This window comes from Mesoplodon bidens (assembly GCF_964165515.1).
Source record: "Mesoplodon bidens genome assembly, chromosome: 4".
Taxonomy (NCBI): domain Eukaryota; kingdom Metazoa; phylum Chordata; class Mammalia; order Artiodactyla; family Ziphiidae; genus Mesoplodon; species Mesoplodon bidens.
This window is the reverse complement of record NC_138160.1, coordinates 53,520,702-53,536,989: the sequence shown is the minus strand read 5'-3', so window position 1 is coordinate 53,536,989 and position 16,288 is coordinate 53,520,702. Positions and strand designations below refer to the sequence as shown.

General features: G+C 33.8%; 1 protein-coding gene across 3 annotated transcripts in view; it reads right to left on the bottom strand.

Moving 5' to 3' along the window:
• TRAPPC13 (trafficking protein particle complex subunit 13) overlaps positions 1–16,288 on the bottom strand; it is a 35,455-nt gene that overhangs the window by 3,291 nt on the left and 15,876 nt on the right. For all 3 annotated transcript variants that reach the window (XM_081233927.1, XM_081233928.1, XM_081233929.1), the window contains exons 5-11: positions 13,123–13,250; positions 10,000–10,072; positions 8,637–8,681; positions 5,739–5,756; positions 3,478–3,611; positions 2,010–2,208; positions 848–948 (exon numbers count right to left, since the gene is read on the bottom strand). In XM_081233927.1, the coding sequence (XP_081090053.1) occupies positions 848–948; positions 2,010–2,208; positions 3,478–3,611; positions 5,739–5,756; positions 8,637–8,681; positions 10,000–10,072; positions 13,123–13,250 (698 nt within the window). The remainder of the gene's footprint in view (positions 1–847; positions 949–2,009; positions 2,209–3,477; positions 3,612–5,738; positions 5,757–8,636; positions 8,682–9,999; positions 10,073–13,122; positions 13,251–16,288) is intronic.

Sequence of the window (16,288 nt, the reverse complement as noted above, 5' to 3'; positions counted from 1 at the left end):
GTCTAGGAAGCTTCACAGGGGGAGTAGGTATTTTTGTAATTCTGAAGGATGAATACTTATCTCCCTAATATAAAGTTGTAAGGGATTTGGAATTAAAAAGGATTATACATTTGGACTAAGAGGATAGGGATTCATCACTGCAATATTATCAAAATGCCCCAATTAATAATACATACCAAGTAGTAATATAAGTAGTAGAAAAGTGATAGGACTGGGATTTAATCCTAGGTTTTTCTGGCTTCAAAGCCCTGTGCTCTTTGCTTCGCAATAGCTAGATTATACTCTATTATCAAAGATCTGTTTTCCAATCTATGGTTATCCCCTATATTAAATTCATAACCACTTCTAACTTTCTTGATACCTAAGATACAGGTCAGGTATAAGTATGGCTCAGAAAAATCTATCTTATTACAGTAAATCTATAACGTATTATTCCATAAGAAACTGCTAGTTCATGTTTTAGTAATCTGAAGTGTGTAAATAAGGAAAAGAACATGGACTTTGAAGTCAAATACACCCAGTTTCAGATTCTGATCCCATCTTTTCTAGCTCTCTGAGGGTGAATAAGCCACATCCTCTGAATTGGCTTTCTCTTGCAAAGAATGTGAATAATTAATACCTACCTCATAGGTATGGAAACAAAATACAAAAAATGCCTAATACAGTAGGACCTCTAACATAGGTAATATACAGCTACCAGATGAAGAACTTTACAGTATTCAATGTCAACATCAGAGAAGACTATACGGCAAGAGGAAACTTACAAGGAGGTAGCATATTTAAAAGATTTTAAAATTCTTAAGTAGGTGAGGAAGAAAGGACATCCATCCACAAATACTGGCATTACCTGCAGTTTGTTATTTTACAAGTAATATGAAAAGGTTCTTCTAGGTTTACAGTATCTGGGATTGCCTCCAAAGACAACCTAACATCTCCATAACCTGGAGCCTAAGAGAAAAAGCAATACAGTTAACATACATCTATTATAAAACCTTTCCATTTTAGTGAGGGTACCACAGTCATTCTCACTTCTTTTGCTGCTACTGCCTACAGAATAGCACTACAGACCCCGACTGTTTTTGTTATAATTACTCCATGTTTAGTAGAGTTAAAATGAATCTCACAGGTAAATAGTAAAGGAATTTCAGGGGGTCTGATCTTAAAGGGATACTTCCCAAAGATACTGTAGCTTATACGTACATAACTCTTCATAGGTAAAACAGGAAAAGGAAGGTCACTGAAATGATCCAAGAAGAAAATCATGTCTGTTCACAAGACACACGGGCAGGGACAGACAACAAAATCAACATGCCATGGCAGGACAATAGCTAATGGCTATATTTAACAATAGGCCCAGTGATAATCTCTCTCTCTCTCTCTTTTTTTTCAATTTTTACCTCAAACAGTAAAAGAAAAGTAAATTTTAGAATATATCACAGTAGGTGATATTCAGTATAAACAGAGGACTCTGTAGTATATTCTCACTAGCACAAGAAAAAGAAGGGTGGTAGCTATCCATACTCTTGGAGTAAAAATTAGGTAAAATATTCAGCCTATATTTACAAGATAATTTGAGTGGGACTCACCTGAGTTTCAGATGACCCACATTTTAAATATCTTTAAAAAAGGTATGAACTGAGTAGATAAATGTAGTATAAGTCCAAGAGTTCCAAGACATTGCAAGAAAAGAAAACTTTAATATAGTGGAAGTCAGATAACGGTGAGGACAAATTACCACAGGAGGAAGACAATTGATAGGCAGTTATTTTAATTTGTTTGGTAAAGTAAAAATGTATAATGCATAAATTAACATTTGAAAATTTCCCATTCATATCAATACCAATTTTCTACCTAGATATCAGTGAAATTATTAGTCTTTTATTCTCCAGTAATATCAATGTCTTTTATAGTGCTCTGATTTTTAGTGACAGACCTAGGAAAATTTAAGTTGTTCTAACTATCTGCACACCACACACCAAAACCCCCATCAGTGTTTTTTCTAGACTCACCATTCTTTGAAGTTGGCTGGTCTGTAATCTTCCCCTTTCACCTAGATTTGTTTTCCATACTATATCCAATTTTCCAATTACTGTTACTCCCTTAATGATGCCTGCTTTTTCTGCAAACTCCTTCTTGGGTTTTAGGCAGTACAAGTACTGGCGTGTATCCATTGGCTGCAGATATGCTCTTGACCCAAATGTAGTTACACTGTGGGGTGGAGATAGAGATGGAAAAAATTCTCTAGAACCTTTTAGAAGAAAAACCATAGCTGTGAATTTTCCTTTGGACAGGAACTGAATGATTTACCATCCAAAGATCCAGAATACAACAGGTCGGTGGTTTCAACAAAATGAAAAGGACTTGTACTAAGAGGACTTATTTTTCTTTAATTTTTTTCAGTTGATATGGAAAATCTTGAGATTCTTTATAATAGAATGCAATATATTACCTGAAGCATTGGACATACATCGATTAACTGAAAAAAAGCAATAGAAATCAGAACCTTAAGTATCCTGTCTCTTCTCTAAAATTATGAAAGCAAATAGTTTAAAATAAAAAGAAACATACCATTCTAAACTAATGATTTTTCAAAATTAATTAAAAGATCAGGAAAAGAGTGGAAAATTATTGTTTTCCTCTGTGGGGGTATGAGAGGCTATGAACTTTACTATAACCCCCATAATAAGTAAAAGTAAATTTTTCATTCTTGATTATTAAAATCAGGTACTTTCTCCAGCTATTACCTTCTTATCCATATTAATATCAACCCTACATTTATTTATTCTTCTTTTTCTAAATTACCTATAAAGATGTGTATTTCATTTTCATGAAAAATTAAATCATCTACTCCTATGCTCACTCCTTTTGATGTTAAGAGATACTCCTTAAAACTCACTGTTTACTCTTACCCCTTCTAACTTCTCCATCATTTCTTCCCATGCCTCAGTTTTATCATTTGCAGGACAAGGATGAAATGTTCCATATTTATCTCACTGAATTGTTATAAAAATTTAAAAGAATAAGTGCTTCAAGTATAAATGGCTAGGATCTTATTTTCCTGTGAAGGGAGGGCTGAACAGGTGGACCATAGAATTTTAGGGCAGTGAAACTATTTTATATCCTACAGTCAGGATGGCTACATGTCACCACATTTGTCAAAACCCACAGAATGCACAACACAAAGAGTGAACCCTAATGTAAACTATGGACTTCAGTTAATAATAAGCATCAGTATTAGTTCATCGATTGTAAAAAATGTGCCACATTAAACAAGATGTAAATAACGGGATCCTGTAAGTGGGGAGGAGGGCATGTGGGAATGCTGTGCTTTCTGGCCAATTTTTCTGTGAATTTAAAACTTCTCTAATAAAATAATGTCTATCCCTTAAAAAAATTTTTAAACTACCGAAGAGTAACAATGTTAGAAAAGTTCATATCTTTCAAAATAAAAGCAAACACTTCATAATCCATATTTACCATTCTCCAGCTTGGTTGACTGAATTTAATTCTGCTACATTGTACATTATAGATGGCTCCAATGAAACTTTCTCCATAAACATGGGTGAGGTTGTAATATTCTGAATCTGGGCTTCAAGAAATACTTCATCAGTCTGAAAATATGAAAAATAATCCACCAAAGTATGCTGGTGTTTAAAGTACTTTACCACAACAATATCTGATTTATATGAAGAAAAAACATTAACCACAAATGTGATTAGTTCATGCCTGCAAATCAAAGTCATCATAATTAATGCAAGAAAAGAAATTGTCCTCCTAACATATTCACAGGGGCAAAGTCAAGTGTTAGTCAACTGGTAAGTTGTCAAACAATGGATGGGGGATAACTATAATATTTTTTGTATTGATATCCAAAAACGCTTAACTGGAATTTCATTTACATATATCTTAAATTTTCTGGTAAGTCATTAAAACGTGAAAATGCAATTTAGTATAATGAATTTACCTGTGCACCTATCATTTCAGAGATCTGTTAAGATAATTAGGTCTTTGTTATAATATTCCAGCATAATTTATTAATTTCAATTTTCATGTTACTTCAATTTAGATAGTATAGCAAATAATCTATTTTATAATCTTATAAGAATTTAACTTTTTAATTAAAGCATTTTTTTAAGTAGTCAGTGATTTCTTGGTTCACTGAAAATGTATATTAAGAGCAAAAAAATATGTGAATTATACTTGAAATCTTTAAGTTTTTTTTTTTTTTTTTTTTTTTTTTGCGGTACACGGGCCTCTCACTGCTGTGGCCTCGCCCGCTGCGGAGCACAGGCTCCAGACGCGCAGGCCCAGCAGCCATGGCTCACGGGCCCAGCCGCTCCGCGGCATATGGGATCCTCCCGGACCGGGGCACGAACCCGTATCCCCTGCATCAGCAGGCGGACTCCCAACCACCGTGCCACCAGGGAGGCCCGAAATCTTTAAGTTTTTAAATCAAACAAAAGGTATTTTGTGGTCTTAGTGACTTAGTGAAAACTGGTGCTATACAGCAGTATTTCAGTCAATGGGTAAGTTACATATGTAGTTTTACATAATATTTTAAATTCCCTAATTATTTACATTAAACATTCTTCTTTTTATGCTATTTGGTTATTTTGGGGGGTATATATTGGAGGATAACAGAAAACTTGGCTCATTTTTGATAAAAACCTATACATAAAATGGTATACTAAGGATATTCTAGAATTATTTTATTCAGAAGTTTCACAGTAATATATATACAGAAATAAAATAAACTATGACCAAAAATTTTTGGCACTTATGAGCTTTTTTAACATTAAATCCAGGAAAGTAGAAATCATTTGCAAAAATATAATGATGAAGTTATAATTTAATGTATTATTATCTAAAACAAAACAGATTCTTTAGTCCTTGGCACATGTGCTCTAATGAAAATAGAAATACGATTTATCAGTTTAAAAGAAGTACACATTCAAAGGCATTATTCTGTTACTTTTTCTCAAAAAAAAATCCCATCGATCCATTGCTTTAAAAAAAATAACCATAGACCCACATTTCAAATTTAAAAATGCAATTTCTGCATAAGTTTAGAAGAGCTTAGATAAAATGAAAGAAAAGCAAGCTGCATAATGGAAAATTAAGCTAGTTTGAACAGTTAGCATGAAATAACTTGACTTTTAAAAAATCAAGAATTCAGTACTAAGGCAGTTGATGTTTTTATCATGTATATAATGTGTTATAAGCAAATGCTGCTTATATTAAATAGAAATTTGAAAATATGATTTTAGTCAACGTGGGAAAATTTAATTTTCTTCTGTTTACTGTTGTCAAAGGGCCATCTTTACCTGACCCAGACTTAAAACTAAAACCACTGCTCATTTGAAGATGAATTTCAACTACACAGTTTACTCAAAGAATTGAAGTATAGTAGGATATTTTATATTAAGAGGTTTAAAATCCCGAGGTTATTTTAAACAAGGTTAACATGCCTCTTTTTAAAAATAGCTACAGGAAACACACTAAAAATAAGAATATAATTGTTTCAATATGACAATTTAATCTTTGATGTATTTTTTCCCATAGAATAAGACGATCAATATAAAAAGTACAAATTATATACATATTTTTGAAGTCACGTAAGTATATTCACAACTAACTTTGTTTTTCCACTATGTTTTGTAAAGAGAGATTAATTACGCAGAGTCAAAAAGTGGTAAGTAAGAAAAGCATATAAATTTATAATAAAAAAATCAAATTACCACAGAACTGAGGTCACTCTAATGGAAAAATAAAAAAGAAAAATTAGAAAAATCAGATTAAATGTTAAAGAAAAAGAATAACTAACTTTAAAATAAAATGCATTTCTGCATTTTTTTAAATTTACTAAACAAGACAGCATTAGTAAAACAAGGAAGTAAACAGAAAGTAACACAAAGAAATATGACAAATCATTCTTCTAAAAATGTGAAACTGCTAAGGTTAAATGAATAGAGCAGAACACTATAGGTGAATACTTAAACAGGAGCAAACATTCAAGGGCATATCTTGGGGGAGAGAGGTATATCCCATGCCTTTCAAGTTCTATAAATTCTTTACTCACTTTGTAATTCTTCATAGATTACTTAGGTTGGGTATATACTATCTGCCACATTCAGAACAGATATACACTGTATAGCTTCTCTTAAATTTATCTAATAATGGAATCATTTTTTCAAGGAGGATCTTGAATGATTAGAGTTCCACTGATCACACTTCAGGGAATGCTGGGCTAGACCACTTAAGACAACTGAGAGTTAACAGATTTCACAGTTTGTCTTTTTTTCACATATATATTGCTAAAGCTACTTATTTACCAAGGGCCATCTCAAATGTCAGCTCTTTCATCAAACACATAGCTGGAAATCTTTTTCACCTATGTTCCCAGAGAATAAGTACACTTATGATCGGGGTGCGTGGGGATGCTTACACTGTATGTCATGTCAGTGTCCTCCACTAGATCTAAGTACCGTGAGGACTGGGAAGATGTTCAGTTTATATTTATTTCTCTTCAGTACCTGGCATGGAGCTGTGACCAAACTTTTGACACCTAGCTTCTAATGTCACCAATTTTTTTTTTACAAGGCTTTCTTATATTAGAAGACTACAACAGTTTCTCACAAAACTTGTTTTCCTTTAGGTGATTCACACAGTATTAGAATTTTTAGAAGCAGCATAAAAAACATGTTTGAGACAAATGTGGGGCTAATAACAGTTGTCGTGTAAGGACTATGGCATAGTGTAATAAACATAAACTACTGATATCAGTGTGGTTAACTAACTCCTACAATTTACTTGAATTTCCTAGATGGAGTCCATAGAATCTGCTTCATGTTACAGGCAGAACAGTATTTGTTTGCCTAATAGGTAATACCAAATATCTTAGAGAGATCCTAAATGCTATTTGTTCACTCCTCATTTTTTAAAAAATGTCTATTTTCAAAAGTTCAGAATTTTACTAAAATATTTTAGCTGAAGTTTGTTGGCAAAGTTTAGACTAAAAAATGTCTATACTTAATGTTAACTGAAAAAGCAAACAAAATTGTTACTATGATTATAAAAACAGAATATTATAAATAAATGAGTAAAGACTGAAAGAGAATATGGGTTAATGAAGAACCGATTACTTTTTAGTGTGGTGGACTTGTGGGTTTTTTTCCTTTCTTTTTGGGGAGTATGTTACTTTTATGTTATTTATGGAATAACTAGCAATTTAAAAAACAATTTGTAACTCACTCTGAATATTGGTGTGATAAAACTACTTGACAAGTATCTTAATGTACCACCATACTTCAACAAAGAAAACCTGAAATAGTTTAATATGTGCCTTTCTATATGTGCCTTGAAACATCTAGTTATCTCCTTGATGAGACTGTATCCTCGCATCAAATAGGTATACTCTTCACTACATACTCTATGTTCCACTTGTATTTCCAACTCTGCTTGGAATGCCTTCACTGCTCTGACACTTAGACGTTTCTAACACCTATTCCTTCTAGACACTGATGCAGTTCTCTTCCTTTTCCATGAAGCTTCTTTAGACTACTCCAAAATCTCATCCCCTGAGTTCGTGTAGCACATCTTTTTTGCATCATGCTCTTTAGTCTCACTATATACTATACCAGTAACTTTTGTTATTTTATGCACTTTTTTCTTTTCTCCTAATAGGTTTTTACTTTAAGGTTAGGCTCCTTATCTTAGATATCTTAGTATGCCCAGCTGTAGTACAAACTTTATAGTGAATAAAAACTCAGATGCTGATGGTAAAAATATATATCAAATTTGACATGTGACTACAAATTTCTGATCACCTGGTTTTGGAGTAATAGACAAAATTTTCATTTCAAAATACTGCATTTGAATATCTTTGAGTTTATCACTGTGATATGAAACACATGATTTTGTGGGGGTAAAAGGCCCATTTGGAAATCTGCTTTTTCTGGACCTCTAGATACCAGGATAAAATAGAATTGTAAAAGAAATCCAAGCCATAAAACCTTTTCCTTATGGAAAATTCTATTTTATCTTTTGTTAGGAAAGAAGATAATCTTATATTCTAAAGGTTACTTCTTTCTATATTTTTGCCAAATTTGTTTCTCCCAAGGAGCATTTCAAACCATTCACTAAACTTAGCAACCTAACTCTGGCTGGCACACTGACTTCCCAGGACAAAGAATTTAATGTACGGAGCTCTACTTCATATTTTTCTAGGTGAATATTAAATCTTCTTTGCAGGGTTGGATCTACCACTTCAATTTTTGTAATATCACAATCACATTTATAAAATATTTAACAGATTGCTAATGTTTTTAGACAGTAACAACAACTATTAAATGGAAGCACAGGGCAATCATTTAATGAAAGAGGGTGAAAGCCTCACAAAATTAACGAGAATAAAAATCAAGGCATATTGATTCCATGTCAGTTGAAAACAGCAGACTAAAAGCGATCTGCAGTGAAATTATTCACTTTCAATTGAACTTTATGCTCATTTTTCACAAGTAATTCACAGTCATATCAGCAATTTACTCTGATATGAAAAGAAATGTAATACATGAGAATTTTAGTCAAATAAGATCCTAATGTTGAACCTGAAATCCCACTAAGTGCTCAACACTTACCTCTGCATTGTAAAATTTGGTTTTCACATCCAATGGTTTGAGAACCTAGTTGAATAAAGCATATCAATCAAAGGAGATTATTATCATTTGACCATTTATTTTGTTTATCTGCTTTAAATCATAGGGCTTAAATTTGTCAAAGGCATTTTCCAATTTTAATTGTAATAGACTTTTCTAATGGGTATGCAATACTCTTGTAAAAACAAAAACAATCCCAAATGCATTTTTAAAAAAGCCACCGTAATTTCTTGACTGGGTAATAGTTACATGACTTATATGGATTTGTACTTCATAATAGTTTGTTAAACTGAACACATATATTTTTGTGTATTTCTCTGTATATATTTCACAAAGCATGTTTATCAAAATAAGCAATCAAACCTCTTATTTTCTTTTAAAAGACATGCAAAATCTTAAACAGATGAATGATAACAAAAGCAATAGAATAGGGCTTCCCTGGTGGCGCAGTGGTTGAGAGTCCGCCTGCCAATGCAGGGGACACGGGTTCGTGCCCGGGTCTGGGAAGATCCCACATGCTACGAAGCGGCTGGGCCCGTGAGCCATGGCCGCTGAGCCTGCGCGTCTGGAGCCTGTGCTCTGCAACAGGAGAGGCCACAGCAGTGAGAGGCCCGCGTACCGCAAAAAAAAAAAAAAAAAAAAAAAAAAAAAAAAAAAAAAAGCAATAGAATAAAGCAAAATTTTTCTTCCTATTGCTGGTACTTTTTCTTCCACTTACAAACAGAGGAATGAAAAGTATATATAGTATCATATCTAGATCTAAATAACTGTATATGGTCATTTCCCTATCCACACACATACATGTGTTAAAACAGTGGTTTTTAACTATTTTTGATTATGGACTTCGAAAATTGTGTATAAATAAAAAATTCTAACTACAATTTCAGTGACTCATGAAGTCTCTGAAGGAAGCTTGGTCCACTTAGCCCAAGACAATAATCTCTCATTTAAATATTTCTTTAGAAATCTGATATTATTTACACTTATTTTGTCTGGACTTTATACTCATTTTATCCATCTTCTAGATTCTTCTGTGTTTTGTCAAGGCATGAAAACACAACAAATTTTTTTTCTGGATAAAACATTACATTGCCAATGATAATTTCTCTGCTTTTATTTAACTTACTTTAGTCCAACTTTAGATTGCTAGTAACCACAATGATAATTTCTCTGCTTTTATTTAACTTACTTTAGTCCAACTTTAGGTTGCTAGTAATAAGACAAATCAAAAAATATTAAGCTATTTGCTTTATTTGGAGTTTGTTTTTACTGCAGATAAATAGTAGTAATCTCCTAGGGGAAAAAAGGGCATCTAAACACTATTTACCACTGTCATATTCAATACCTGAAATTTGAAGAATTTTCTAAAATACATTTTTTCTCCACCCTGAGTTGTATAACTCACTGCACACACCAAGCTGAAACAGAAAGATGTTTTAATGATTTTGAATCACTATCAATTTTGTTTTTTAATAGTTAATCTACTACACTTCAATTCTACCAACAAATTTGGAAAATATTTATACTGATGACACGGAAGTGTAGCTAAATGAGCCTAGAGCAGGAAAAAAAGAGTTCCAGTAGATATGGATATAATTCCATGAACAAGAAAGCTCTGATTAGTAAAATAAGATATACCATTTTTAAAGCAGGAAGTCAGAAACTTTTTTCTTCAGAAAGTAAAGCATAAGCCAAAATAAATCAAAGGACAACTAAATAGTTGAATGTAAAAAGTTAAGTTCATATAAACTAGAAGAAAATGCAATTTTTTTTAAAATTCCAGGATGAAGAAAGACTTTTTAATATAAATGCAATGGAAAGGAAAAGACCTCCACAAATTAGAAATTGGATAAATCAAAAACACTAAGACAAAATTTTAAGAAGGACAACAAACTGGGAAAAAATGCTTCTAACAATATGAAGAGAAATTTTTGTAAGCAAAACAATATCTCATTCAAAATAGAAGAAAAATGTGGGAACAGATGTATATGTATGACTGATTCACTTTGTTATAAAGCAGAAACTAATTTAAAAAATTTAAAAAAAAATAGAAGAAAAGGATATACACATAAATTGTAGTACCATAATCGACTAACAAAAATGTGGAAATGTTCAGCCTCACAAGTAGTCAAAGAAACAAATTAAAATAATGAGATAAGATTTTTCCTTATCTTAGGATTTGGCAAAAATTCTTTCCAAGAAATATCAGGGTTGGTGAGAGTTTAGAGAGACTGACTCTCTTTATACTGTTGGTGGTTATGAGAAATTTAGAAAAGAATCCTTCAGGAAAGGAGTCTTAAAAATGCTTATATGCTCCTATAGTAAACCCACTTCAAGCAATCTATTACAGGAAATATTAAGATGTTCACCACTGCATTATTTATAATAGTGAAAGACTGGAAATATCTAAAGTCCAACATTAGGGTAAACAAATTACAATACACAGTCCAGGTGTTGTAAGATAAAGTCATTTTAAAAAGAATGTTTTCGGGCTTCCCTGGTGGCGCAGTGGTTGAGAGTCTGCCTGCCGATGCAGGGGACACGGGTTTGTGCCCCAGTACGGGAAGGTCCCACATGCCGCCGAGCGGCTGGGCCCGTGAGCCATGGCCACTGAGCCTGTGCGTCTGGCGCCTGTGCTCCACAATGGGAGAGGCCACAACAGTGAGAGGCCCATGTACAACAAAACAAAACAAAACAAAAAAATGTTTTCAAAGAATACTGACTCAACTGGGTTCCTGGTGTATTAAAAAAGATAAAACCATGTGTAATATGATCAAAATTCTATAAAATATTATTTAAGTTACTTATACACATCTATTTTATATATATATGCACATAAAGGATTGAAATACACCAATATTATAATAGTGGCTATACTAGGCCGTGACATTACAGGTAATTTAATTTCTACTTTATACTTGTACCTAGTACTAAACTAGGTGCTAGGTATTTAGAGTTGATCAAAACTCAATACCTGCTCTCCAAGTGCTCAAAGTTGGAAGCAGTGTAGCAAGGTACAGGTTATGAAGTTAGATTTAGATTTGAGTTCTATGCCATTATGTGCTAGCTATTAAATTCTCTAAGAGTCTCATTTTCTGTAAAATGGGGATTTTACACATTTAGTATCATTTCAATAAAATCAATTTCAACAAATATTGACCACTGTTCTCAGTAAATCCCGGGGATGTAGGTGACTGTGGAACTCATACTTTAATGGGAACGGCAGGCACTCAGTAAGTAATGTCAATCATAAAAGACATAGAAAAAAATGACAAGTTGTGGATGCTATAAAATAGACAAGAAGGGGGATTTTATCTAGTCTAGGAGGTCAAAAAGTCTCTTTGAGAAAGTCATGATGAATCTGAGATATGACAAAGTAGAAGAAAATTAATAAAATGACACAGGCATTCCTTTGTAAGGGAAGGATACATTTCAAGTCACAGAGCAGTTCAGAGGTAAAAGAAGTCCAATATGACTGCAGAGTAGAGAGGGAGGGAAGCATGATGAAAGGTGAGAACTAGAGTACGTAGTTGGTAAGGATTCGTTGTGGGGAGCTCTGCAAAACCTATACAGTTAGAATTTCCTAAGGGTAGTAGGAGATCACTGAAGTGTTAAGTGACTTATCCAAGATCACATAATTAAATAACTAATCAAGCTAAAATTTGAACTCCAGAAAATCTGACTCAAAGCTCATATCAACCACAGAATATATATTAAAAAGTGCCTACAACAGAGTTTGTCACCAAAATGAATTAAATAATAGATAATATTACATATTTCTTTAAGACAAAGAAGAGAAGCAAAAATGGTGACGTTAAGTGGAGATGAAGAGAGGCTACTGAGAGATAGTTAACAAGAACTAACAGGACTGTGAATCAACTGGATATGGGGGTGGTAAGGCAGATAGAGAAGTCTAAAACTGCTTTAGATGGCTGAAATTTTCATATTTGCCTCTCAGACAAAGAAAAATACAGCATTCACATTCAAATACATACACAGGCCAGGAATACAGAATTTGAGATTTTTTTTCCCTCCTATCTTTACTTTGGTTCTCTATTTTTGAACTCTCAGGGTAGAGTATATTTATACAGTTAAATACAGAACTGAAAAATTATGAATTTAAAAATAAATGTTATTAACATCAGTTAGCATTTCAAAAGAATAAATGTACTTTTAGAGTGCTACCTGCGTTTTAAAGGTTTGCATGGTTTTTTTTTAAGATAAGATTGTAGATGCAAAAATGAAACTAGACATAAGTGAAGATAAATTAAGATATTTTTTCCTTTCAAAAATAAACATTTTGTTTAAAGTTTGTTTCTGGCAAGCATGTAAACATGGTACATAAAATTCCTTCTGAAGTAGGTTCTTAGGCTTAATAACAAGTGGAATAAGTGGAAATAAAGCAAAAATTTCAAATAAAGACATATATAAGTAAAAGCCTCTGAGATCTAGTAAAATTAATTCTTACATGTGTGTTCCAATCTCCTTTACTTCATGGTGTATGACATCATCTATACAACAATCGGGTTTAAGTTCAGCCACTGCAGCATTGGAGGCTGAAAGATTTAAACGCTGAGAACTTGTCTGAAGATCAGCCTTGAAAGAGAGAATAAAATCCAAATGAGACTGGTTACCTACAGGGTGTGGATAAGTATGGGTGGAAAGAATAGGGGAACAAGAACAAGGAAGTAGGGATGAAGGGGAGCAACACGTCTCTGTGTACATCTTTTTGTATAGCTCTGATGCTTAGGAACAGGGTAATGGTTCACACACACACACACCTAAAAATAAATATTGATAAAATCAGCTATAAAGTAGGGGGAATCCAAAATGTAATACAAACAGTATCAAATGAACCTAACTGTATTACAAATGAACACAACCATACTGGGAGGAGGAAAGGGAAAAAAGGAACTAACTTAAGTTTGGCAAACAAAAGCTAAAAATGAAAAGTACAGCACACAAATGTTTTACTCTAGCTAGCCCATTTTCTGTTTTGCAGGGGTATGGATTAGCAGTTCTGAAACTTCTACATGTAAACTAGGACAAAACAAAAAATATATATATTATGGATAACAAGAGACAAGTTTCTTACCTTTGGAGAAAAAAAGGTACAAATAAGGAAAGAGAGAAGCCTGCAATGAAACCTTTGGTGTTGGACTGGAATTTGGGGCATCAGTACGAACATATGGTTTTGAAATTTATATATATACAGATGGATATTACAGAAACATATATAGATGTGTACACATGTGTTAGTATATAACACTAAAAGGTAAAAGGTAAATAATCATTCAAAACAGTATTAGATGTCAGAGACCAGCTGATATGTAGAACTAGAGATCAGCATTAAAGTCATCAACTAAGAAAGGACCATTTTCTCTCTTGCCCCTACCAAGTTACTTTCTATCATATTCCCTCCCTTATTCCTTTTGAACATTGATCATTTTCTCTAATTCTCTTAAATGGCATCCTCCCTTAAGCTCAGCTACTTTCTATCACATTCAATTTTAACTTTCTTTGTAACATTTATTATGATCTATAATTACCTTATTTATGATTTTGTTTACCTGTTTCCTTCTGTCTCCCCTACCAAAGATGTAAGGTCTGTTGAGGCAGGAACCTCTTGCCTTCTCTTGTTCACCACTATAACATGGTGCCTGGCACACAGTAGGCAATTAATAAATGTTTGTTGCATACTGAATGAAGTTATGATAAAACTTCAAGGCAAATGTCAAGAAAAATTCAGAGAAAGCAAAGATCACATTAAGTCATGGGGATTAGGGGAGGTTTTGTCCATAAGAGTATAGATTTTTTAAAAGCTTTTTTTTTTTTTTATATCAGTTAACAGGTTTTCTGCAGTTAATTCTAACCTAACATTCTTAATGCAGGCACTTCCAAGTGGGATATTTATTAGTGCTGTCTTTTTTGTTATTATATTCAGTTATTAAACAGTAGTAGCTCACAATTATTGGGCACCTACTATGTACAAGGCCCTGTTCTAAGCACATTACTCATTTAATGCCCACAACCCTGAAGTAAGTCATTATACTATCCCTAATTTACAGACAAACCAAGGCACATAGAAGGAACAACTCCCCTTAAGTTATACAAGTAATAAGTAATTAAGCTGAAATTCAAAATTTTTTTTTTTTTTTCTTTTTTTGTGATACACGGGCCTCTCACTGTCGCGGCCTCTCCCATTGCGGAGCACAAGCTCTGGACGCGCAGGCCCAGCGGCCATGGCTCACGGGCCCAGCCACTCCACAGCATGTGGGATCTTCCCGGACCAGGGCACGAACCCGCGTCCCCTGCATCGGCAGGCAGACTCCCAACCACTGCGCCACCAGGGAAGCCCTGAAATTCAAAATTCTTTAACAAACATTTTAGAAATTAGAGAAGAGGGGGAAAAGAAACAGTCAAACCCATGGGCTTTCTGTCCAATGTGTTTTCCTATGTATCATTTTTTAAACATTAATCATAACTACAGCATGTATTATATATGGCTGAACACTTCTACTTTTCTCCTTTTTCATCTTATAAACACTGCTGCACTTAACATTTATTTCCTAATTACCTATGAGGGATTTTCCAGGAGCTGGAGATACACCAGTGAACAACAGACCAAAATCCCTGCCCCTAGGGAATTTAAATGTTTGGGGAAAATAATATAGAGTAAAGGAGGAATGGAGGGCTGGCTTGAAGTAGGGGAATACAATTTAAATTACAGGGTCGGCTTCATGCTGCAAATTGGTTTTTGGATGAGCAGGATTTAAAAAGAGAGAGAGGAAAGGGGAAATGGAGAATCATTTCAAGTAAGTTAAAAAAAGCAAAACACCTTAAGTGTAAAAGCTCAAGATCAAGAAAGAGTTCGGTATAATTAAGGAATTCATGTTAAAAAATAAGGAAAAAGCATTTAAAAACATCTAGACTAAACTTCAAGCAAATAGAGGCCTTGTCTCTTTTGTTTCCTGCTATAACCCCAGTATTTAGAATTGTGCCTGGAATATATACTTGTTGAATGAATGAGCAAATGCCTATTACTCACCATTGGTTCTCAAAGTATGGTTCCCAGACTAACAGAATCAGCATCACCTGAGAACATGTTAGAAATGTAAATTCTGGGAATTCCCTGGTGGTCCAGTGGTTAGGACTTTGCGCTTCCACTGTCAGGGGCCTGGGTTTGATCCCTGGTTGGGGAACTAAGCTCCCACAAGCCCCGTGGTGTGGCCAAAAAAAAAAAAAAAAAAAAGGTAAATTCTTGGGCACCATTTCAGATTGATTAAATCAGAAACACTGGAGGTGAGGCTCAGCAATCAGTGTTTTAAAAAGTCCTCCAGATGATTTTAATACCTTCTAAAGTTTAAGAACCAATAGTACAGGGACTTCCCTGGTGGTCTCGTGGTTAAGAATCCATCTTGTAGTGCTAGGGGATGCCAGTTTGATCCCTGGTCGGGGGAACTTAGATCCCACATGCTGCGGGGTTATTGAGCCTGTGTGCCACAACTACAGAGCCTGTGCACTCTGGAGCCCATGCAATGTTAACTAGAGAGAAAGCTGCAACTAAAACCTGATGTAGCCAAAAATAAATAAATAAAATAAAAATAAACCACCAATGGTACAGATCATTAAAG